The 24716-nt window shown below is 47.1% G+C and overlaps 1 protein-coding gene across 2 annotated transcripts in view; it reads left to right on the forward strand.

Moving 5' to 3' along the window:
• The window catches only part of RNGTT (RNA guanylyltransferase and 5'-phosphatase), a 2962270-nt gene that overhangs the window by 2497650 nt on the left and 439904 nt on the right, over positions 1-24716 (forward strand). For both annotated transcript variants that reach the window (XM_069606512.1, XM_069606514.1), the window contains exon 14: positions 3322-3388. In XM_069606512.1, coding sequence (XP_069462613.1) covers positions 3322-3388 — 67 coding nt within the window. The remainder of the gene's footprint in view (positions 1-3321; positions 3389-24716) is intronic.

Genomic DNA, 24716 nt, shown 5'->3' on the forward strand with positions numbered 1-24716 from the left:
GATGCGATCACAAGGATTTACCCATGTTACAACAGCCAGGATTGGCACCTTACAGAAGGCTTGAAGTGGACCAATCTGCTCTTGCAAAGTAACTTTATATGGGTGGAGGCCCTCACTTTATTTGAATCTTCTTTGGGAATCATCTTTAAGATTCATCTTAAAGAATCATCTTGAATATTTAATTGGAACCTTTTTGGGGTAAAAGTTGTCCGAAGTCCCATCCATTGTGTGAAGACAGCTGCAGAGACTCCCCCTTACCACTTCTGGGGAACATTTGGAGTGACCTGCTGGTGAAAATCCTGACTGCTGCTGGACACTGGTACCAGTACTCTGCCTCCTAAAGTCGGAGCCCTGCAAGTGTCCCTGACAATTTTCCAGGCTGGAAAGGGCAGAAGACGGACTAACCTTTCCTCATGGAACCATTGCAGAGCCAAATAGCACACCGAGGACAAAAAGAAGCTGCCTTGGATAATCTGCAATTGTGAGCCGATTTGAGTGCTGCAAACTCATTCAAGCCCCTACAAAGACCCAACAGATCTGCCTTTGACACTCTCGCAACTTGGAGCTGCCTCGAGCACCTTCCAGTTCGGCTGACTCAAACATCACCTGCCTGTCCTAAGCTTCTTCCAGTCACAAGCCATTTCTGCTTGTTGGACTAACCCACTTTATTTGATCCAGTTGAGTGAGCTCGCTGCTAAAGACGACTTTCCGCTTTCATAGCATTGAGACCCTGTTGAGGATTCGAGATATGCCTACTCTAACACCCGCTGCCTGTGCGAGGCTTCTTCATGCCTGCAGCTGTTGCCGCTTGTTGAGTTGTACCGCGTTGTCGAATCCCATCAAACAAGCCCGACTATTATATCCGACTCAACCTATTGGAAAGTGTCCAGAGGCCTGGCCTGACTTCCGAGCCCCTGAAAGAATAGGAGAAGGTATATATTTAAGCAATATGACCCGAGCGGCGGGGGCATTACCGACTCAGGTAATGCCCCGGGGCCCATAGTTATAGGCCCGAGCGAAGCGAGGGCCTTAACTTCGGCCTCGGGGCATTACCAGAGTCGGTAATGCCCCCGCCGCGAGGGTCATATTGCTATTAGTATCCCGGCCCGCAATATTTTCGTGACCGGGGTACTAAAAGCAATTTTTTTCTGTCCCGAAACGCTGCAGCGTTTCGGGACAGAAAAAAAGAAACGGCCAAGAAAATGGCCGCCGTCATGGAAAGGGAAACAAGTCCGTTTTCCCTTTCCATGGTGGTCATCGGGAGCGGACGCGCTGGGAACACATGTGTTCCCAGCGCGTCTGCTCCCAAAAAAGGATCAAGAAAAAGGTAAGTGGGGTTGGGAGGGAACAAAAAAAAAAAACGTACCTGCGTCCCCGGCGGGGGGGGGGGGGACGAGGAAAGCCCCAAGCCGTGTGGAGGCGCGGAGCAGGGATGGCCCCGCTCCGAGTCTCCACACGGCTGGAGACTTCCCTCATCCCCTGCCGGGGACGCAAAAAAGGATCAAGAAAAAGGTAAGCGGGAGTAGGAGAGGGAAAAAAACGTACCTGCGTCCCCAGCGGGGGGCGAGGAAAGCCCCCAGCCGTGTGGAGGCGCGGAGCGGGGATGGCCCCGCTCCGAGTCTCCACGCGGCTGGAGACTTCCCTCGTCCCCCGCCGGGGACGCAGAAACAAGAGGGTAAATTGGGGGGGGGGGCGTTTGGGAGGGAGGAGAGGGAAGGGGAAAAAAAAATACTTACCTGAGTCCCCGGCGGGGGGCGAAGGCAGCCTCTCAGCCGCGGGGAGGCCCCGCTTCGAGCCTCCCCATAGGCTGAGGGGTTGCCACGTCCCTCGCCGGGGAAAAAGGCAGTGGAATCCCGACAGAGGGATTCCCGGCCGGGTATGGACCTGGCGAGAGCCAATCAGAATGCTTGTTTCATTCTGATTGTCTCTCGCCGGGGTACTAATAGTGGTTATGTGCCTGTGGTTTGGCGTGTATGGACCCTAGTGAAATTTAACACTCCATTTTATTCCTTAAAGACACAAACACACCTGTTTGACTTTACTGCAAGACCATTCACTTGCAGACTCCTGTTCTTCAATACCCAGAGTACCCTTTTGTATCTAGTCTGCATTCTCTCTGTATCTCACTACAGGGGCCGGTTGCTAGTGCTTTTAATCTTTTGTCTGTCCTTTCAGTTTAATTACAGTCTTATTTTCATGAAACCTTGATTGGACATTATCAAACTATTGTGTTGAATGCTTTCATGCTTTCTCAGCCATTCTGAAGAGTATAACCTGCCCTCGGCCCTGGCACCCTTGAGGAGTTACAGTATACCTGTTCATGCTGTGCCTGTTTCCCCTCTATGAACGAGCTACCAAATTTGCCTTAAAAAGGACAGCAAGTCACGACTGTAATTCCAGCTCTCTTGCTCGCCCCTCACACAGCAACAGCCGGCCCTGAAAAGTAAATCATAGGCGCTCGCCCCTCACAGAGCAATAGCTGGCCCTGAAAAGTAAATCATAGGCGCTCGCCCCTCACACACAGCAACAGCTGGCCCTGAAAAGTAAATCATAGGCGCTCGCCCCTCACAGAGCAACAGCTGGCCCTGAAAAGTAAATCATAGGCGCTCGCCCCTCACACACAGCAACAGCTGGCCCTGAAAAGTAAATCATAGGCGCTCGCCCCTCACAGAGCAACAGCTGGCCCTGAAAAGTAAATCATAGGCGCTCGCCCCTCACACACAGCAACAGCTGGCCCTGAAAAGTAAGTTATAGGCGCTCGCCCCTCACACACAGCAACAGCTGGCCCTGAAAAGTAAATCATAGGCGCTCGCCCCTCACAGAGCAACAGCTGGCCCTGAAAAGTAAATCATAGGCGCTCGCCCCTCACAGAGCAACAGCTGGCCCTGAAAGGGTAAAACGTAGACACTGATTCAAGTTTCCAAGTTGCAGCACAAACAAATAATTTGCCCAAAATACCTGTGATTTCAGTTTCTGTGGCTGGAGGGCCGAGGAGCTGCAGAGCGGGTCCCCTCTCTATCCCCAGCGACTCCCTGCTGATCGCTTATACTCGCCTGCCGTTTATAGACCGGCATCTCGATCTCTGTATAAAAGTCGCGCCGATGTTCCCATTATCTAATTGTAGATAATAATGTCCTTGATAGGGTTCATTAACGCTTAACGCTTGACGATGGGATAATGGAACCTTATAAAACATTTCCTTGCACACTTTGGGAGCTGCTAATTATTTTAATAAGATCGTATCACCATGTGAAAGGCACACTGCATTGATTTGTGTCCATCGAAGATAAATGTAAAACACAGAATCCTTTTATTTTTTAGACTGCTGACCCAGAGCGTTGGATTTCTCTATGTCGGAAGTTACGATAGACCATTCTCACAAATTAAGGTATGACGTCTTTAATTTTAACCCGTTGATTGTTGCCATATTTAGTTATTTCGTACATATGCCTAAAATGTCGTCCGGTTGAAATGACTATTACACAGACATGTGGCAACCACGACATTGTTTATTTGTTTTGGTAGTTATTCTTTTGATTGACAGTAGAGCCCGCATTTCACGTTCTCATTGTTGTACTGTTACACCTGTGAATGACATATTCGACGAGAAAGAGACACAATGCCCTAAACCCCTATACAGTTTTCTCAGGCAAAAACAAACTTATTTTGAAATCATGGTACAGCATGCGCTTTCAAAGTGAAGCTCCAAACACATGGGGCATCAGATGCTGCCACATGGCAATTGAGAGGGGTTGGGGATATGGTGGTATAGTGAGTTGTTTTAGTTTATCCTTTATGGCCTTTCTGACATGTGCAACGCTGTTTACCGCCAACCATAAATAATCAATGCTGTACATGTGCCTTTTATGCATATGCAGTTACTATGTGCAAGTTTGCAAACAAACAGGGTAAATTCGTAAGAACAATGGGAAACGGGCAAGCCGTTATCGCCCTTTACCGTTAACGGGATACACGATGATAGCACAAAACAACGGTTCAGTAGGAGAGAGGTTATTCAAAAATATTTAATAATCTTACATGGACACACAGTCTGAAAAAAGGGGAGACATCCAAGCTACAAGCTAGTCCTGGAGGTGTACCCAACATTGGCACCTCCATTACAGTAATGCTGGTTAAGTAAAATCTGTTTTTCTTCCTCTAATCACGGTCCTGTTGAAGATGGCTCACTTGTCTAATGCCATCGAAACTGGTCGACCCTCGATGTCATGAAGGCTCTCATGACCTGTCTGATATCTCCCATTAAATTTGAGAGCTACTGGTTGGACTAATCAGATTGCACACTCACATATATGGAGTGAGCGTTTTTATAAGAGCCATTTTAGCTTTTTTCTTTGTAGTGGACATTCCGACTGCACTCTTTGTATTCCATCAACTAAGACCTACTGACACAATTCAAGTTGGCACTTAGTTTGGAATTCGACTAGTTTACCTGTCTTTTAGGTTGCCATCACTTTAAGCTGGCTGTGACAGAATCTAATACACAGTTCTGTCCTTTGTTGCATCAGCCAGTTGAAAATGTTCTAAATGTATGACACTGTGTTCGATGAGGTATATGCCACGACTGTAGAAGGTTAGGGACAGCTCTCTTCTCTATCGCTTTTAGATAGGCGTTGCACCACACGCCACCTAGGGTGAGGCACCACCGATAGGATCAGGGTGTCCTTCCCCAGGGCTAGCTTGTAGCTTGGTTGTCTCCCCTTTTTTCAGACTGTGTCCATGTAAGATTATTAAATACACAGTATTTTTGAATAACTTCTCTCCTACTGAACCGTTACTACATGCAAACCAGGTAATTGCGCATTCATTACTTATTTGTTTTTTTTAACCACAATCTTTGCAGGAAACAAATCATACAAATGTTCCTCATGTAGCATTTGCAGAATATGTCTGCCTCTGTCCGGTAAAATGGGGTCATACTGGAGAACTCTAAATGAGACCCTAGAACAGGCGCCAGCAACCTGCAGCTCTCCAGATGTTTTGGATTATGACTTCCTTGGTCCCTCGACAATGGCTATGTTGGCTGGGGTGTTGAAAGTTGTATTCCAAAACATCTGGAGAACCAAAGGATGTATATCCTTGCCCTAGAAGTGCTATTTTGACAGTTTCATATTTTTCTTTCTTTCTTTTGTCATTATTTTCCTCCTCTATCCCTCTTAACAAAACCTCTGCCTATTTGTTTCCACCACCTTTAATGGAGGACAGCCATGTCATGTTTTTTAACCTGAGCCGGCCATGTCGTTCAAACATTCTTTTAGGTATTTCAAGCATTCAGGAGGTTATAATTGATCTTAAACGGTCACACACTCCTCTGTTGTTTTAACGCCCTACCTTTGCAACTGGTTCATGGTACAAAGAAATGACGATCTTTAAGCTATGTATTCCCTGCAGGATCCAGATAGCTGTATCCTCACTTTCACAGGGCCTGCATTTATTGCTTTAGGATTCTGCTCCCATTTCCATTGATGCCTTTTGTTTAAGGGTATCTGTTTGATTCTTTTGGATCGCCTTCTGTAAGAGGGAGCTCTATACTTAGCCCATCACCTTAAATCCATTGTGTCCGACTACAAATTTAAAAAGCCTCAGAGGCTGGGCCTGTTAAAGTAAAAAGTCCCTGTATCATTGATGGTCTCTGGTCCTTGGAAGTATGGCTTCTCCAGAACTTTGGACAGTGTCCGCTGGTGGGTTAGGGTGCAACCTCCCTTGTTGTCGTGAAGAGATGTAAGCTTAGATAAAAATGTAAACATACATCTTTGACATGACACAGGGAGCCAGGAGGGGACTTGTTTGGACAGGGAACAGTGTTGTTTGCCAGAGAATGGGCGCATCCCCATATATGTAGATGCTTTTTGTTTGGAATGCAGACCCCCAAGGTCTCCACAGAGAAAACGTTCATTCCAATATTGAGAGGCCGGTGGATCGTAAGAAGCCTGGTCTACCACCTCCCATTTGTGCACTAAATTTGTGTGCCATGCTGACTGATGGGAGATGAGGGGCGGCACATCTGGTTTACCGTGTGGTGACAGTGAGTTGAGGACTCAAGCAGGTAAGTGTAGAAACAATTTCTTTCCATGTATGTCTGTATGTATATATGTATGTGGGGCTTTGTGCAAGTGTTTTTCTGTGAATGAGTATGCTAAGTACATATGTGCAAAATGTGTTTGCAGCACCGCCGGCACGTGTGGGTGGGCGAAGTAGGCAAGAGAAGGAGCAATGATTGCAGCAGGTTGGAGGGCGCCGGATGTGCCAGCACTGAAAGTTGCTAGCCAGCATGAACATGTCTTCTTATTCTGGCGTTACTTCATCATGGCCACAGCCAATATCGGACCGTTATTACATGGAGTCAGGATACTGGCATGTATTGGCACAGCCAGCATGTGCATGTTTTCTTACTGTGCATTATGGGCAAAGCCAACATGGGTCCTCGGGTGGGACTACTACTGTATATTGACTCTGCCAGCCTATACATGTTCTATTACAGTGGAAGTATTGTTGCGTAATGGGCAAAGCTAATATGAGTGTGTTCCTAGGTGGCGATAAAGCCAAGATAAATGTGTTCTGTGATGAATCGCAGGTATTCATCCCTTCTCGCCAAGGGGAAACCTCCCGCTGTGAGGCTAGGAAGGTAAGCCCGCTGCGCAAGACCCTGCCTAGGGGTCAAGGAAAGTGGGACCTCACCGGGAGAGACTCCCTCTTTGGTGACAAGGACTCCCATTCCTGTGAGGTACTCCCTAGACCACCTACTATAGCTGCATACAACGGACTGTCTACTATAAACAATAGTGTGGCATCTTTACATTGGGCTAAAGGCAATGCAGAAACAAAGGAGATGTATCTTTAACAAGAGACATATATATATATATATATGTATATATAACTGGGGAGAGTCAGAGCAGATGAGGAGAGTGCCGTGCGCAGGGGGAGCCCCCTGACATCATCACGCCGTGTGGAGGTTGAGCCGAGGCAAGTTGCAGAGTGTGTGACTTTGCACGAGCAGCAGAACGTCAGTGCAAGACGCTGGATTGCCGACTTGTGCAACTGCGAAGAGAGTGTTACGAGGAGGAAGAGAGGACTGAGGTACCTGGTGTTAGGTTGACCACACTTACAGCATGGTGGGCCACACACCTGAACAATGACGCAGAGACTACCGATCCTGGAAGGGTGAATAGTTTCTGATCTCCAGTGCCATAAGCACGGCAGTAATACGATGAGGAACCAGGAACGGAGCGCCAACGAGCAGAAGGAGCGAGAAACCACTACCAAGCGAGAGCCGAGCCCTCAACTTTCCCCTGCATACAGAGAGCTACCTGGAAAAGCAGGAGGCTGCCAGGGCATCATTATACATGAGAAGAAACTTGTCCCAGTACTAAGGACGAGAAATAAAATATAAGACTGTGCAATCAGAATTGTAAAAACACGAGAAAGCAAGTAAGAAATAATCCAGTTGGAAAAGGTGAATATCTTATGAAAGGAGAAACTTGTGCCAATGCGTAAAATGAGATATCATTAAATAGAACAGTTAACAAGAGAGGTGAAAGACATATAAAAGAGATATTTGACCAACCTAGGTGGTGCGCCAACAGAGACTGTAAACAAGTCCCCTGGGAGGAAGGGAAGATACCATGTACCTTCAGAGTTGAAGGCTGAAGAAAGCACAAACTAGAAGCACGTAATGAAAGACAAGAAAGAAAATTGTTAAGTGAACAAGATAAAAGTCAAGACAGCCTAAGAAATATAATTCTTGAAAATAACAGTCTAAAGGGGAACCAAGATATATCCAGATCAGGAAAGCCTGAGGTAAAAGACTGGGAAGAGTCTACAAGTGATAACAAGAGGGCAAGGGACCATTTGAAGGAAAGATATTCTAAATATAGGACCACAGAAAGCACAAAACCCAAGAGTATTCTTGCAAAGCTGATTACAGGTATTACCCACGAAGGTTACGTTAAGAAATATCTGTAATGAAGAGAAAAATATAAACAAAGTTACTATCAGAAGAGAAGAAAGACATTTTCTCTCCCACCATAGTTCTTGCAATGACATGTCTGGCATTATTAGGCAACACAAGGAATTTTTTTTTATAATGGCTGGCAGGACTAGCCTTAGAAAAGCCATCCTGGTGGTGTGCTTACAGAACTGAGTACTGCCATTATTAGGCCAATTAAAGCAAAGTGTTTTCTTGAGTCTGCCTACAGTATTGGCCTTAAACCTTTTGTCCAAAACCATAATGGTCATGTTCTTAAAGTGGCAGTATTGGCACTTTTGGCCAAAGTCAACCCAAATATGATGTTGCAGTGAAAATGCTGGCATATATTGTGGAAGCCCACATCCTAAACATTTTCCTGTGTATTGTTGGTGGCTTGTTGATTAGATGTTTTTAATATTTTACACTGCACAACTGATTGTAAATTGTTTGGATTTAATTTTTCATAAAAAGTGCACTGAAAATGCATCATACTTTTACGTCCCGTCCCCTTTCCTCCATACTGCATGGGCGTCCCTCGCGAGGGACGGGAGACGGAACCTTTTTCACCAGAAAAATCTTCTTCTGCTCTAAATTTAGAGGCGCGCAGTAGCGCTGCCCTGACGGCGGCCTCTGGCGCCACACCTCAATCCCCTTTTCCGCATCGACGGGAACGGGCCGAATTCACCAGCGCTCTTGGCTTTGGCTTCGGCCATGTAATTCCAAACGCGGATTCTTCCTCTATATCTTCTTTTGTCTCTTATCAATTACGTACCGGGTCCTCAGACGCCACAGCTCCTCCCCGGCGCATGTCGACTTCGACAGGGTTCAGCAGGTTCCCATCCTGCAACAGGCTCTTCCCGACTTCAGACCCCCACGCCCTCTGCCTATGTTGCCTTGGCCCAGACCATGGTTGGCAGGCCTGTTCAGCGTGCGGCTCGCTGTCCTCGAAAGCGCTGAAGAACAGACTAGCCGGTTGGGGGGAGCTCTTTCAGCGGTCTCCATCTGAGGCTTTCAAGAACTTCGTCAAGCATCGATCCAGGCCTGAGGTAGGGCCTATATTTTCTTCCGCACCCCACAAGGGAGACTCCTTCCCAGGGACTCTCCTGCGTGGGAGGGACCGGTCAGGTCCTTGTACCAACACATGCACCAAGGCTGACACGGCTACGGCCTCCGGTCTGAGGGGTCCTCGGACCTTCCCGGTGCCAGTGTTGAGGGGGCGCTAGGCTCTGTTAACGGGCTTGCGCCCGAGGGGCTCCGCCCTGTACCGGCATCATGGCGGGGGGGCTATGCCCTGTTACCGGCAGTACATCTGCGGGGGCGCCTGAACGCAGCTCTTATGACACCCGGATCGAGGTTTGTACAACTACCGGGCCGGTGCCCGAGGAGCAGGGCAAGTGCGCGTCTCACACATAAGAGACTTGGCAGTGGCCGGACCCAGCGAGCCGAGCAACACGTCGCAGCCACGTGGTAGGCAGCTCAACAAAATGGCCGACGTGCCAGAAAGGGACACCTGTTCGATGCCTCTGCAGGACTTCGGCGAGGTGGGACTGGCATCAACCAGGTACGTGGTCTTCATCCTACCCTTCTTATGTGCAACGCTGTTTTCCCTTGCGTCCGTATGTACAGGGTCGGCAGCGGCCTCAGCTGCCTCTAGCCACCCGGTCCATGCCCTCCTCCTCCTACTCCTCCTCTGCGGCCAGCGAGGACCGGATCGTCGAAAGGTTCCTCAGCCTCATGAAGTTTCCACAGATGGGCGCTTTCATCAGTGACGCAGTTAGGGAAGTCCTACCCGCTATGCTAGCGGCACCACAGACACCTCCGCCGACACCTCTGGCCCCGGCGCAGCCACCTCCTCCATAGGATCCCCCAGACCCTCCGGATATTGATGAGGGGAGGATCCTGACACGCCATCATTGGCCAGGGCCTTCCACAAACATCTCTCGGGCCTGACGGAATACCTGGGCCTCCCCAGCCACAGGTAGAAATGCCAGCAGAGGACGTCCTCGCTGAAGTCCTCACGAGGCACCCTTTTGCCAGAACGGGAATTCCACTACAGACCAACGTGGTGTCCCTCGCAAACAAGGGTTGGTTCATACACCTCTCTGTCCAGCCAGTCAACCGCCGCCTGGACGCCAAGTACAGGCAGATGGAGGGGGATACACTCTTGCTCTCCTCCCACCCTCAGCCACACTCCTCAGTGATCACTGCGGCATCACTGTGCTCCAAGTCGTCCTCGTCTTCGTCATCTACGGTGCTGTTAGGCAAGGAGGAGAAAACCTTGGAGGCCTACGGTAAGAAGCTGTATTCCAATGCTTCCTTGCATCTGCGACAGGCCAACACAGACGCCATGTTGGCAGCTGCCAACTAGAGATTATGGCGGGAAATTGCCAACTTCCTCCCGGAACTCCCTGCCCACTGCCAATCGCGTTCTAAGGCGGGGCTAGCCGAAGTCAAGCTCGTGGCTCAGGATATCATGGAGTCCACCCTGGCACACATTGATACCTCTGGACGTGCCATCTGTATTGCTGATGACATGAGAAGGGTGGCCTGGCTCAGAGCAACTAAGTTCAACTCAAATGTCCAGGAACGCATTCTAGATCTTCCCTTCGAGGGCAGTGACCTTTTTCACTCCAGCACAGACGAGGAGCTGGACAAAAAAGAAGAACAGCTCTCAGAAAGGTCTTTATCCATACTGACAAAGACCACGGCCAAAGTGTACTCCCAGTCTCAGCAACGCTCGAATTAGGGTTGCTCATTTGGAGGCTTCCGCGGCTTCCAGGAACGGAGGTCTAGGTAGCCGGAACACTCGCCGTCCCCAAATCGGTGCAAGCAACAAAAAGGGCTTCTTCCAGTCCCAATCCTCCGCCTCTGAAGGTGAAAAGTCTTGACACACCCCTCTGGGGCCACGTGTCTCCATGGGGGGGCGGCTTGCTCTTCACGCACACTTTTGGCAACAGAACTTTGTGGACCCCTGGATCCTGTCAGTAGTCTCCTTAGGGTACCGTCTACCTATTCCTGCCTCTCCTCCCTCCTCTCCCTCTTTCCTCCTCTCCTTCTCTCTCTCAGGTTGGGACAGCAACTCTTTTGGCGGAGTTTCAGTCGCTCGTCCTGAGCCAGGCCGCGGAGGAAGTCCGAGCCTCCCAGCGAGGCTCAGGCTTTTACTCCAGGATCTTCGCCATTCAGAAGAAGAACCAGGCTGGCCTGAGAGTTGTACTGGACCTTTCCGCCCTCAACCTCTCCTTACCTCTTCAGAGATTCAAGATGGTTATGCCAGCCTTTATTGCGCAGACATTGTGCAGGGGAGACTGGATGTGCGCCTAGATCTGAAGGACGCTTATCTGCACGTCCCGATTTGGCAACCCTGTCGTTCTTTCCTCCGGTTCAGGATCATGGGCTGCCATTTTCAGTACAAGTTCCTCACCACTCCTCCCATGCACTGATGAACACGCTATATGACTTGGGCTTTTCACTCAATCTCAGGAAGTCACAGCTGCAACCCACACAGTCTTTGACCTTCCTGGTTCTCATCTGGGACACGCGTTCTGAGAGGGTCTTGTCCTGGGAGGACAAGATTTCGGCCATCAGGAGCGCCACGTCCCATTTTCTCAGCCGAAGCGCTCCTTCGGCTTGGTGGTAACAGCATCTCCTGGGTCTTTTTGCATCGGTACTGTTGACCGTCCCCCACACAAGACTCATGATGAGGAGGATTCATCTCCACTTTGCAGCGTCGTGGAACCAGGAGAGGGGCTCTCAGGCCGAAATTATCAAGATCCCCATCTCTCTCCACCTGGACCTCACATGGTGATCCAGGGACTGCAACCTGCGGACGGGCAAGCCCTTCAGGCCCCCTGTCCCACAGGTGACGATTACCACAGACTCCTCTCTCGAGGGCTGGGGAGCCACCCTGCAGGATCTCTTGGTCTACGGCACGAGGCCCCATCAAGAACAAGAATACCACATCAATTGGCTGGAACTGAACGACACCTGGTTAGCGCTCAGAGCCTTCCTCCCATGTCTCAATGGAAGGGTTATCCTCATCCAGATAGACAACTTGACCAGTATGTACTACATCAACAAGCAAGGGGGGACCAGGTCCCCCTCCCTGTGCAGACTGGTGATCAACATGTGGGAATGGGTCTTGGAAAACAAGATTTTCCTCACGGCAGTCCATCTCCCGGGGGAATCCAACCTGGAAGCGGACAGGCTCAGCAGGTTGGGAGCGGACAACTACGAGTGGCAGCTGAACAACCTTGTTTGCGCAGGAAATCTTCCACAGATGGGGGCCCCCCCAGGTGGATCTCTTTGCCACCAGGCACAACAAGAAGTGCCCCCAGTTCACCTCCTGGTAGGAGCACGGCCTAGGCTCCCCTGGCGACGCCTTATGGATTCAGTGGAACTGCATGTCCGCATACGCCTTCCTGCCCACTCCGCTGATTCACAGAGTGCTTTGCAAGTTCAAGGAGTCTCACCAGCTCAACGTCATTCTGATAGCTCCGTGGTGGCCAGCCAGGCCATGGTTCTCGGGGCTGCTCAGCCTCTCGGAGGTCCCTCCAAGCCACCTCCCGACAGGCCAGCACATCTTCTGACACAGCGAGGGGCAAGGTGGTACATCCCGCCCCTCAGAAGCTGGCCCCTACAGCAGGGTTCCTGAGCAGATGACACTCAGCCACCTAAACCTATCCCATGCCAATCTGGAACTCATACAGGGGGCTAGGAGCAAGGCTACCAAGAGCCCAGTATAAAAGTAAATGGACCAGGTTCTGCAACTGGGCGCACTCCAAGGCTATCGATCCGCTGGCTTCTTCATTGGACAACATGCTGTCATTCTCGGCGCACCTCACCAACTCTGGCGTGCAGGTGGACACCTGCCCCACATAGCTCTCAGCCATTGGGGCCTACAGGAATTCGGAGGAGGGGGTCTTCTCAGCCTCCAACCCGATTGTCAGGAGACATTTGGCCGGACTCGCTAGACTCTACCCGCCCATCAGGAAGCCACACCCCGTGTGGGATTTGAACCTAGTCTTGGGTGCCCTCGCACACAAGCCTTTTGAGTCTATGGCATCCGTGGACATCAGGCTGGTCACCATCAAGACGGCCCTGCTAGTCGACCTCACTTGGAGCGCAGGGTCAGCGAGATCCAAGCTCTAGTCACCTCAGAGCCGTACACTACCATTCACAGACCCATCCGGCATTTCTACCTAAAGTGCCATCAGCCTTTCACATAAACGAGGAGATCGTCCTTCCTACATTCTTTGCCGAAGGACAAGCCTCAGAGAGTTCTGCACTGCCTAGATGTCAGGCGTGCCCTGAAATTCTACCTGGACAGGACCAAGGGCTTCCACAAGTCAGATGGCCTATTCATCAGCTTTGGAGGCGCCAGGCCAGGCTATCAGGCCTCCAAAGCCTCCATTTCCAGCTGGATGTCTCTGCCATCAAGGAAGCGTACGAGGGCCAGCATAGACCCCCTTCCGGCGAACATGCATGCCCACGTGGTCAGGGCCAAGGCAACGGCCATCGCCTTTCAGCACCATGTCCCCTGGCAGGTCATAAGCAGGGCGGCCACATGGGCCAAGCCATCGGCTTTCTGCAAGCATTTGGATGCCGGCTCCAGGTCAGATGCGGCTTTCGGACAGGCGGTTCTTCGGAACCTGTTTGCTTAAGGTGGGTCTCCTCTCCACCCTGGGGCTACATTCAGTTGTAATCACCCATGCAGTATGGAGGAAAGGGGAAGGGACGTAAGAGTAATGATAAGCAACTCACCATAATGACTAACGTACTCTTAGTCCTTAATCCCCTTTCCTCCCTACGTCCCACCATCCTCCCCACCTAATAATCTGGTGTCATTAGGCAATGGTAAATCTATTGTCGATGCGTCTTTAGGGACTGAGGTGTGGCTGCGGAGTCAGGGCAGCGCATGCTGAGGGGAAGATTTTTCTGGTGAAAAAGGTTTTGTCTCCCGTCCCTCGCGAGGAACACCCATGCAGTATGGAGTAAAGGGGACTATCGACTAGGAGTATGTTAGTCACTACAGTGAGTAACTTATAATTTTTAACCTGATATTTAAAAAAAGGTTCTTAGGGGTAGAACAAGGCTGCTTTGTCTCTTGTGTTTATTACTTGGAAATATATTTCCTCCTTCCGCCTTCCGCCCATCCATTGAAGTAAATCACCCGCCGTCGCTGACTTTGGATGCAGCTTAATCTGTCCCGGGAAGGATAGCTCAGCAGCAACATGCTCGCCTTGGAAACAAGACGACACAAAGCAACACAGGTTCGATTCCTGCGTCCACGCTTAGAAACCTCTTGGTATTAAGCGCGTTATAAATAAGCAACTAAGACATATTCCTGTAACAGTGCCTCGATGCCCCTGGGCTGTGTAAGTGCTTTAAAAATGCAAATAAATAAATGAGTCTTGCCAAGGACAGTGAAAGGTTTTTTGGAAAGTGTAATTTTGCTGCTCGTCATGCACCCTTGACCTCGTCTGCCCCCAACTATAACATGCCATGCTCCCTAATGTGCCCCACCCTCTTCAGATGCATGGCAAGCCCATCACGTGACGGATGGACATACCCCTCTTTTACAAAAACACAGCCAAATCCAAGGGGCCGAACAAGCGCAAGCATACCTGACAGATCACATTGCTGCATCAGGGACAGAGCCATTTCTAACTTCCCTGGCAAAAAGGTGCACCAAGGGCAGGGCAAGCACATATTCCCATAACAAAGATATGCAAGTATTGAATGTGTATCCCCAATAAAAAATATCCCTATCAAGCAAGGTTATGACCGGTGCAAGCATTTCATACAAGTGGGTGGAAATACATTGGTATGTGGGGTGTAATCAAAGACCCCGAACCAATGGAACTGAAGGGCCCACTGGAAATAATGGCCTGCCAGTCTCATAACAAAACCTTCACACTGAAAATGGACCCATTGTGGGGGTTTCTGCAGATAACACAAGGAAGGGTCTTGTGAAAAAGGCCTACCTGTCATTGCAAAAAGAAAGCAGCATTTATATTCACAGTGGCAGAAGAAACACCAACACCAAAATGACTTTGCATGGGCATCTGCAGCTTAAAGCAAGACATACAAAAAAAGTGTTGCCCTTTTAAAATAAAGAGGTCTATTAAATAAGATGTAATGCATATTATGCCTCACCGGCAACAAGTGGAAAAAAAATGTCGTTTCCATGGGTCATATGAAAATCTCTTTTAGGCCCGAGTCACACCCTTTTGGCTTGCTGTTGGGCAGAATTCACAAATGACTTCCCCGACTGCAAGCCTGGTTTGTGCATCCCCACTATTTACAACTGCAATACAATGTGGCCTGCCTGAAGGGTGTTGAAAACCAAGTGTCCCCAGACCTGGTGTCTCTGAAAGCTCATTTGTGTGCAGGGATAGATGACCTAGCCAGTCCATAACCGGAATGTAGGGGTAGGTGTGAAAACAGGGGCTGCAATCAAGGCTGAACTCTGAAATAAATACAGGAAAATAGAAGCTTTCCAGATCGAAATCGTAGTCCCCTTCAGATAAGAGGACAGGATGCCAAATGTCTGCAGTGGGGGATCTTTGTGTTGGCTGGTGCATCCCAAGTATTTACGATTTGCATCTTACAGTTCAAACAATAAAGAGACTGATACAATAAAAACTCTGGTCACAGGCTGGTCCAGAGTATCAAATGGCCTGGAGACCAGAGAGCTACAATTTCTTATTAATGTGAAAGGACTATTATCATTTAGGCATTTTCCTCACCGACCATAAATCGTGCTGCCTTCATTCATGTGTACGTTTTTAGATAATTTACAAATGCGATTTTGTTGCAATAGAATTCAGCAAACTGTGACTTAGGGAATTGTAATGGCCAGCTAAAAGGTGTTCCTGGCTGCTCTGAACATGTTCTGAATTTGAGAGTTGGTGTTCTGGTCAAGTGTAAAATTAGGAATGTGCAGAGTAAATTGCATGTTCCTAATGATTATGCTTTTTGTAAAAATGGCGTAAAATTGCAAAATGCCCGTGCAAAATGGTGCCAACCCGGCTGTCGATTTATTTAATTCCCCATGATTAGCTGAATCGCAATATATATACATTATGGCATCTACTAGCAAAGTATGAGGTTTTTGCCACAAAACTGCTTTTTGCCAAAAAAGTTGACATGGCAACAAAAGGGGATTTCAAATGGGAATTGCCATATGTCTGTTCCAAACTCCTAAACAATCCTTAGAGAGAGGCTGGACTTGGGAGGAGAGAGAAGGGTAACTGTCCAGTCCTGGTTGCGAGAACGTTTCCAGTGCACTGCCCATTATTGAAATCTTGGTGGTGTCATCACTGGTATATAAAGTGGAGCACTTTGAGAAAGGGACAGGAGCTGCTGAAAATTACCTTCTGACAGCCGCAATGAAACACCAAAGGGGGATTTTGTTGAAAGTGCATCTCAGTGGGGCTGTCTATTGCTGGGAAGGCCTAAAAGCTGACTGGGTCCTACGGTGAAGAGCTGACGACCATCCTTGAGAGTGGAGTGACCAGACCCCTGCCCTGTCCTCCCAGAGGTTCCTGAAATGCAGCTGGCTTTCCTAAACACTGAGATGCCCTGCATTCTAGTCACTCCCAAAAATTCATAAGGGCACCACACCACCACCAGGACTCCCGATTGTTTCCGGGATAGCCTTTGTCCCAATTTGTAGACTTTTTCATCAACAACGAAGTGACCCTAATGAAATCATATACCAAGGATACAACAGCTGTACTAGTACATCTTGAGCGCATGACTCTACCTAATGATAACATCTACATAGTTACAATGGATATAGAATCACTCTATTCCAAGATACCCCAGGGGAAACCTTGAAAGTGATAAAGAAGGTATTACAGGCCAAAAGACCAGAAATTGAGATGCCTATTGACTTAATTATGCAATTAACGGAGATAGAACTCACCAAAACTATTTCTTGATAGATGATAGGTGCTATGAACAGATATCGGGCGCCGCAATGGTTGCAACATTTGTTCCCACTCTAGCGAATCTCTATGTGGCAGACTTCTAGGAACAAAGCATACACCATCAGTCTAACCCCTACTCTAAAAACATCTTGAGTTGGCGTCGCTACATAGATGACATGCTGATGTTTTTTAAAGGAGATGAGAATGCCCTACTAATGAATTCAGCAAGTAAGAAGCTATGTTCCTAGACTTAAAGATCACCAGAAAAGGAACCACTTTGGAAACGACAATATACCAAAAAGCCACGGATAGAAATTCTTTGCTAGAATTCAGTAGTTTCCACGAAAGAACTCTGAAGGAGAACATGCCATTCGGGCAAGTCCTGAGATTCAGAAGGAATTGCACCACCCGGAATGAATATGACATCCAGGCAGAGAGGTTAACCCAGAAACTCATAGAAAGGAATTACCCAGACAGAACCATCAGACAGGCCAGAAAAAGAGCCGGGAACATACCAAGCGAAATAACATTGACACAACATGGAAAGAAATCTAGGGGAGAGAACCAAATAACGGCGGTTTTCAGCCACTCCCCAGTGGTGAACTGCATCAAAAAAGAGGTGAAGAGACTGTGGCATATCTTGAATGTAGGAGAGAGTACACTGTCTTCCTCTTTTTGCGATCAAGAGGAGGAGAAATATTAGTGACTCACTAGTGCATACACACAAGGAAGACAGGAAAGAGACTGAGAACCAAGCAACATTATGGGGATTACCAAAAGCAACTGGACACAAACCATGTGTAACGTGTTCGGTATGCCCCTTGACTAAACTTATCACCACTATTGATATAGGGTGATTTACACAATGGGAGCAAAGATTGCTCACAAACTGCAATACTGCTAATGTGGTATACCTTATTAAGTGCCCCTGTGGAAAGAAATACATTGGGATGACGACAAGAACAATAAGAATCAGAATCTGTGAACACAGATCTAACATCAGGACTAAACACATGACAGCACCTCTAGTGGAACACTATGTACAAAATAAACACTTGAAAAATGATATCACTTGGACCATACTTGAAAAGGTGTTGCTCCCTAAAAGAGGAGGAAATATAGAAGCCATTCTCCTGAGAAGAGACCAGCTCTGGATTTTTAGGCTTAAAAGCCACCCTGAGGGGCTTAATGAGGAAATATGCTGTCAAACCTTAGCCACACTGTAGCCTATTGACATCCCAGTCCACATATACACTCTTGTAAATCGGAAGGGTACAACATTGAAACATCAGTGATAGAAATCCCTGGAATACACTCTTGAGGAAGACAAGCTATCAAACGTGTCAAATAAGCATATAATCACCTGGTGTGACCCAATGAAAACAAAACTGAGATAGCCTGGAGCGAGGTTTATGTCTACCCTATATAGGGATATAGGAAACGTGTGAATAAGAAATTGTGGATTCATAAATTGAGCTACAGATGGGAATAATGCATAACTAGTTTGAACACAGTTAGCACAACAGTTGGAAACCGAGAATCCACTAGAAATAATGAATTCATAACATCCAAGAAGCAGAGCGCAGGCTGGGCGAAAAATAGAATGTTGTTTCACGGTCATAAACACACTGAACACCTTCGAATTTAGATAAAATTACAATACCCACAAAACAGTGCGCAAACTATACGCTATACGTCAGAGACAAGAATGATTGATTAAGCACACGTATGGAAATTGCGCGTAACACAATGAGATATAGAGATCCCATATTACATAAACGAGATTGGGCGAGTTTATCCTTATAACATGATTCATCACTTCAGGACAAGTGATCAACTACAATCAGAAGAATACAGCGACACATTAAAACATACCATGTACCATTACATAACCAAGTACAAACACATGGTTATATAATCGGAACGTAACAACAATAGAAAGAGGACTGTACGGGACAGAGCTCCCGGGGTCATGTGATCGCAAGTATATGGATGCGCGATTCCAAGATGGCTGCCGCCACTTGGAAAATGAAGAAGTATAGGAGAGAGCGTCCGGGAAACGCTCAACAAGGTAAGCTGGGATCCATGCAAAGAAAAGAAGCGGTAGGTGCACTAGATGTACCGCTTAGCATACCAGCTAATTAAAATCAATTTATATGGAATCAATACTTGTTAATGCCTCCCACAATCCCCCCAATAAAATAGTGGGCCAGCACTGAGAGAATAGCTTCTCTCCCCTGCCCCTTCTTTGGAGAACTGATTATATACATCTGATACATCAGAATTCCGATATGTAACGTTTTAAACGTTAAATCGGAAATATAGAGTATTAGAAGTAATTCCCCATATGTCTCCCAATTAGATTGCTTCATTACCCATGAAGTAGATTGCCTCACAACCTACAAAAGAATACTGTGGGAAGCGGAGAGCACCAAGAACCTGGATTGACCCAAAAGATCACCACATTTAGTCCATCGAGAGTAACAACCATGAGAATGGGTAAGCAGTGCCTATGGAAATCAACAACATAACAGTTACTATGTATAGAATTAGAGAAACTAAGCCCTGGATTATTTATCTACAGGGTGATCATTGACAGTGGTTGACAAAATCTGAAGAACTGGATGTACAATAACAGAAGTACAATCAAATAAACGAATACAGGTAAGAATCCCTGTATAACATATATAACATACAAGATCATTGTAGATGCTCAGATGTGACTCAAAACAGAGACATAGACTGATGGTGCCCCTTTGTATGTATTTCCCTTTTAGGGACCTTGAAAACTAAAAGACGTTCACAAAAAGAAATATAAGACGCTCTCCGCAGACCAGAAAAATGGAGATCAAGAAATGAAAGAAGAAGATTGTCTTTTTCAGCAATTGTAACGTGACCATTCAAGTCATAATAAGAGTCCTGAAGAAAGCGGAGAGGGTCTCCAATTCCGCTGAAATCGGTTGACAGAAAATAGGCTCATGGTGATGACCTGATCCCCGAGAGACACACAACAAGTAGTGAGCTCAGTGAAATTGCATCATTTTATGTGAAGTGAAAAATAGATATACACACGAAATGAGCAATCTATTAATTGTATTGCGTTTTGACACTTTGCTGCAAAATTGCATTTTGTAATTGATAGGTCACACAGGATGTAAGCAATATGAATAAAAAGAAGAGGTTTGACTTCCAAACAGTGTGCACTGATTTTTAGCAGATAGAAAAACTAGTGAGAGCGGGTAGGGCGAGCCTCTCATCTATCCCCTAACCTATAAAGGCGTTACATCAGCGCTTACTAAGGACAGCATACCAATGAAGGGATAGTCAGATTCTTTATAGGGACATTTAGTTATATGTAGGGACTTTAGATGTAGAAGTCATATCTTAATTTAAAAAATGTGTCTGTGTTGTGTTAAACTGAAAGTGGGTTCAGACAGAATGTGCTAACCCTGTGACTCCAGTTGTAACTTATTTCCTAAACTTTAAACAGAGGTTTTAAATGTAAGTAGAATTGCGCCATTTGAAACCAAAAGGTGGGAGAGTGCTTGCCTTAAATCCTTTTCCAGCGTGGGGGGGTTGGGGGTTAACTGTGTGGATCCTCATCCTATTTAACTAAAAATATTAATTTAATTAATTCCCCGTTTGGCAGAACACCACAGGATGATTTTTGTTAAAATTTGAAATAAACAATGTTCTTTCCCAGTGTGCGCTGAAAATTATATTCTGTAATTTAATTGGGCAATCTTTCTGCTCAGCTTCCCGAACACAGTCCTTTAAGCGGAGGGGTGTCTGAAATCCAAAATTCCGCAATCATCCCAGATCAACCTGGGTTTATTTCAAAGCAAAAATGTGGGTGAAATAATAATTGCCATATGCATTTTTACAAATCTGTAAACCCAACTGCTATCCTTTTGAGCATGCAGGAAAATCGAAATTGCATAGCACTGCATGTGTAAATTGATTTTGTTCATTGACTAGTTTTAGTTGCTTCTAGAATTGAAATCTGGATGAAGTATAGTCCTGTGATTTGTGTTTTTTCCCAACCAACTTGTGTGATTTATTTATGTAAAAAAAAGCTTAATTGTGGGCCCCAAAGAAAGTGGCGTGTGTAGTTTCGGTGTGATTTCCATTATTTATCATTCAAATAAATACAAATATATTTCCCATACACCAGCCTGGTGCTTGGCTCATTTGTAGCTCAGGTGGAGGGTTCCAAGGGGTATTAAATGAATCAGAAATAGGGCTGAACAAAGAACGGACATTAAACAGTTAATTGTGTGACACTTAGATTGGGACGGCCGGTGTTGGGGGTGGCTTCTCAATAAACCGTCACAGATGAGGCAAGTGCATGCTTTGCACAAGCAGTATTGTATGGGTATGGATGGGGCTAGTGCAAGCTTCTTTATTGCTATGTGTACCAAATAGGTAGGGCAGGTGTTGGTATAGAAAAGCCCACTGGTAGCTTTCCTTGAACCCAGGTACAGGTATAGCATAGGCAAGGGCAATCTTTCCTCACAAAGGTGAACATGTACAACATGGCCAAGGAAAGTGAAAGCTTTTCTAACAAACCATTACAAGTGCAGCATGAACAGGCCTAATATATGTTTCACTCACACACAGGTGAATATGCTGGATGGGCAGGGAATATGTATTCTTCTCTAACAAATGTTTACAGCTAGAGCATAGTCAGGGCAAGGGCAACTTCTCTCATGTACGGGCACAGGTAGATCATGGACAGGGCAAGCTTCCCTAATAAATGTTCAAAGATTCAGCATGGGCTGGGCAAATTCAAGTTTCTGTCACAAATCGATGCAGATACATCATGGGCAGGGCATGCAGAATCTTCCCTGACAAATGTTTAGTTATGGCATGGACAGAGCCATTAATTGCGAGCTTTCATCACAAATGGGTCCATTTAATTCCAGATTGCACCGGGCTCTTCGAGCTTCTCTTACTGAAATAACCGGCTTGGCATGGATAGAAAAGTCCAAATTCTATTTATAAAACAGAACAGATACCACATGGGTTCAGGCTCCCATGCTGTGTGACAGCTATTACATGCAACCAGCGATCTCTAATGACCCTCTGGCCCCATCACCACTTACTAGTAAGCACACTTGAAGATGACAAACGTGACAATTACAGTTAGCACACTGCATAGATGCAGCAGGCTACTGTCATGGAAAAATGCCCACTGGCTATTGGTGAGTTATTTTTATTGGCAATAGAAAAAGCCACAGGACAGCAACATACCAACAACAGTACGAAATCGGCACAACAACCACAAACTCCTCCAGGCCTAGGCTTCTATTCAACAGAGCACACATGCTTTTCAATGGAGAGGGAGGTGTAGACATGACAAGTTCTCTTAAAGATATAATTGTCAAGTAGAATGACAGTGTTTCAGCATACACATCTAAGGCAAAGGCTGCGTTCTCACATTCTGCACAATACAATCAGGAAGATATATACTGATACATTAATTCATGCAAGGTAAGTTACCTATACAGTTATCACACGGTTCGGATAGGCAAGCTCACTTACTATATGATCATTTCTGTGTGCTAAAGCCGCTTAGCCTAGGAAAGCGGCAGCCTAAAACATGCTTACTAATGCCAAAAGTGAAATACATCTGATGCGAGGGTCGTGGAGGCGAGCACTGCTACACACTAAACAGTTAAGCTGTTAGTTTTAAGACATGCACAATAGAACAAAGGCTAACCTCACAATGGCAATAAGTCACTTGCTAAACATGGCAGTTTGCATTAGTAGCATAGTATTATATTACCACCGGGGTTAGTCAATTAAAATGTTCAAATCCCTGGTTTCCACCCGCACAATTCGGCCCTATGAGACCTTTACTCCAGTCTCATCTATTACATCTTCAGAGAGACAGACATCACATTCAGGCATGTCATAATATTGGACTTCTTCACTTGTGTGGCAGTGAAACACGGTTGTGGTCTGGCAATCCTCTGAGCAGTGGACGCACATTCGGTAGTAAAACAATGTACAGCTCATTATTAGGCAAGACAGACTTAGAATAAGAACCAAGATTATGAGCAGAATCTGACCTATGGATGCACCCAGGGGTGCCAGGATGTCTCTGATTCAGGACCTATATGACCAGCTTGCTTCCAGTCTGGCGTGGAGGCGGCTTACAGTGCTACAGTTGTGAGTGATGAAGCCTGAGATGTTGCATTGCTGGCATAGCTGGGTTTGAAAGTACAGCATTCTTCCTTCACAATTGTGCATAGACCCCCCCCTCCGACCCCCCTGTGATTGGAGGAAGGTGTCCAGTGCCTTACGGTTATACAGTACCATGGCATGGATAGATCTGTTCCTGATACAGTAGTGTGAGTGAGGCTGCAGTGGCATTTGCAATATCTTCGGCCAACCGAGACAGTCGGGTCGGCAGTCTCGGTTTACCTCGATCCCAAGAGCCAGTATGAGGTAGCCCATCCCAGCAACAAATACCTCCCAGGTGGCGTGTCTTTTTGGGGCATGGCTGAATTGGGAAGTAGCGGGTATAGCGCACGGCAGGCAGGACATATCCCCTGTAACAACTCCCAGCCCAGTTGATGGGCAGGCATAAATAAGCCTTGTCCCCACATATAAAGTAGGTTCCTGAATAAGTGACATACCCGGTTTGGGCGAAGGAGACATCAGGGTCAAAATGTAAGGTAACATTATTAATTATCACACTAGCGTTGGTGAACAGGTAGTATTGGCACTTGCTATTCCCCATGAATAGTGGACCCCAGTTGACGTAGCACACAAGGCTAGTAGCCGGAGCTGAGAGATGGAGGGAGGCTGACTTCTTGAGCACCTGGTTTGGAGTGGGGAAATTAGGAGGAGCCATAATCCTAATTGGAAGTGTGCATTATTGCAGGGTCCGAGGCCAGGGAACAAAGTAAACAGCTTGAGGTCTAGGCAAACTTTGCCTCGTTGGAAGAAAATGGGGGCTATGGGAAACTTAGAAGATAAGCCATGAGGTAAGTGGGCACATACCCAACAGTCAGTAATGTTAAAGATGTAGGAATACTGCCACGCGAGGTGCAGGTAGGTTTTCACTGTGGACCCAGGGATGAGCAGAGGGGCCATTGTTTTCTTCATAGAGAGTTTTGAAAGCAACAGTCACAGTGCGTCAGAAACAAATCAATGAACTGATTATAACAACAGTAGTCACATAACACAGCGTCATGGATTCCTGGAGCTCACGCCCATGTTTGACCGTCCAGAGAGCCTGGACAGTGCCACGCCCCCCTCCTACGTCGAGTCGATGAATAAAGGTCAGTTCACAGGGCGCTGTCTTGGTGCTGCATGCCCACAGCAGCCCAAAGTTATTTGGATGTAAGCTCTGTAGGCGCGCACAAGTCAAAGTTCCAAAGTTCTTAGTGGGGTATGGCGCTGTACAAAGTTCTATAGTTTACAGTTTATGGTAGTGCTCACTTGGCCAAAAGTCCAAACTAAAAATATGCAGTACCAGAGCCACAGGCTGATGGCGGTCATTAGGACAAAGGGGATTGCCAAGGGGTGATAGCAACATGGACCAAAACCCAGAGGAGCTGGCATATCAGTGACAGCAGCTTTCAGCTTTTGCCAATGTACCACCACATCCGACGAATTCTGCCTGTGGAAGAGATCCAGGGGTGTGTGGGCTGTCCAGTTGCTACTCGGGCCTGCGTAACTGGCATGGTGGTGGTATCCTGTGCGATCACAGGACGTACCTTCCCGCGCCTGTGCTGTGAGATCCAGGGTGGTCAGACACTGGACGTAGTATGCCAGGAGTGAAATCT

This window comes from Ambystoma mexicanum, chromosome 4p, assembly GCF_040938575.1.
Source record: "Ambystoma mexicanum isolate Mex_15411 chromosome 4p, UKY_AmexF1_1, whole genome shotgun sequence".
Classification (NCBI taxonomy): Eukaryota; Metazoa; Chordata; class Amphibia; order Caudata; family Ambystomatidae; genus Ambystoma; species Ambystoma mexicanum.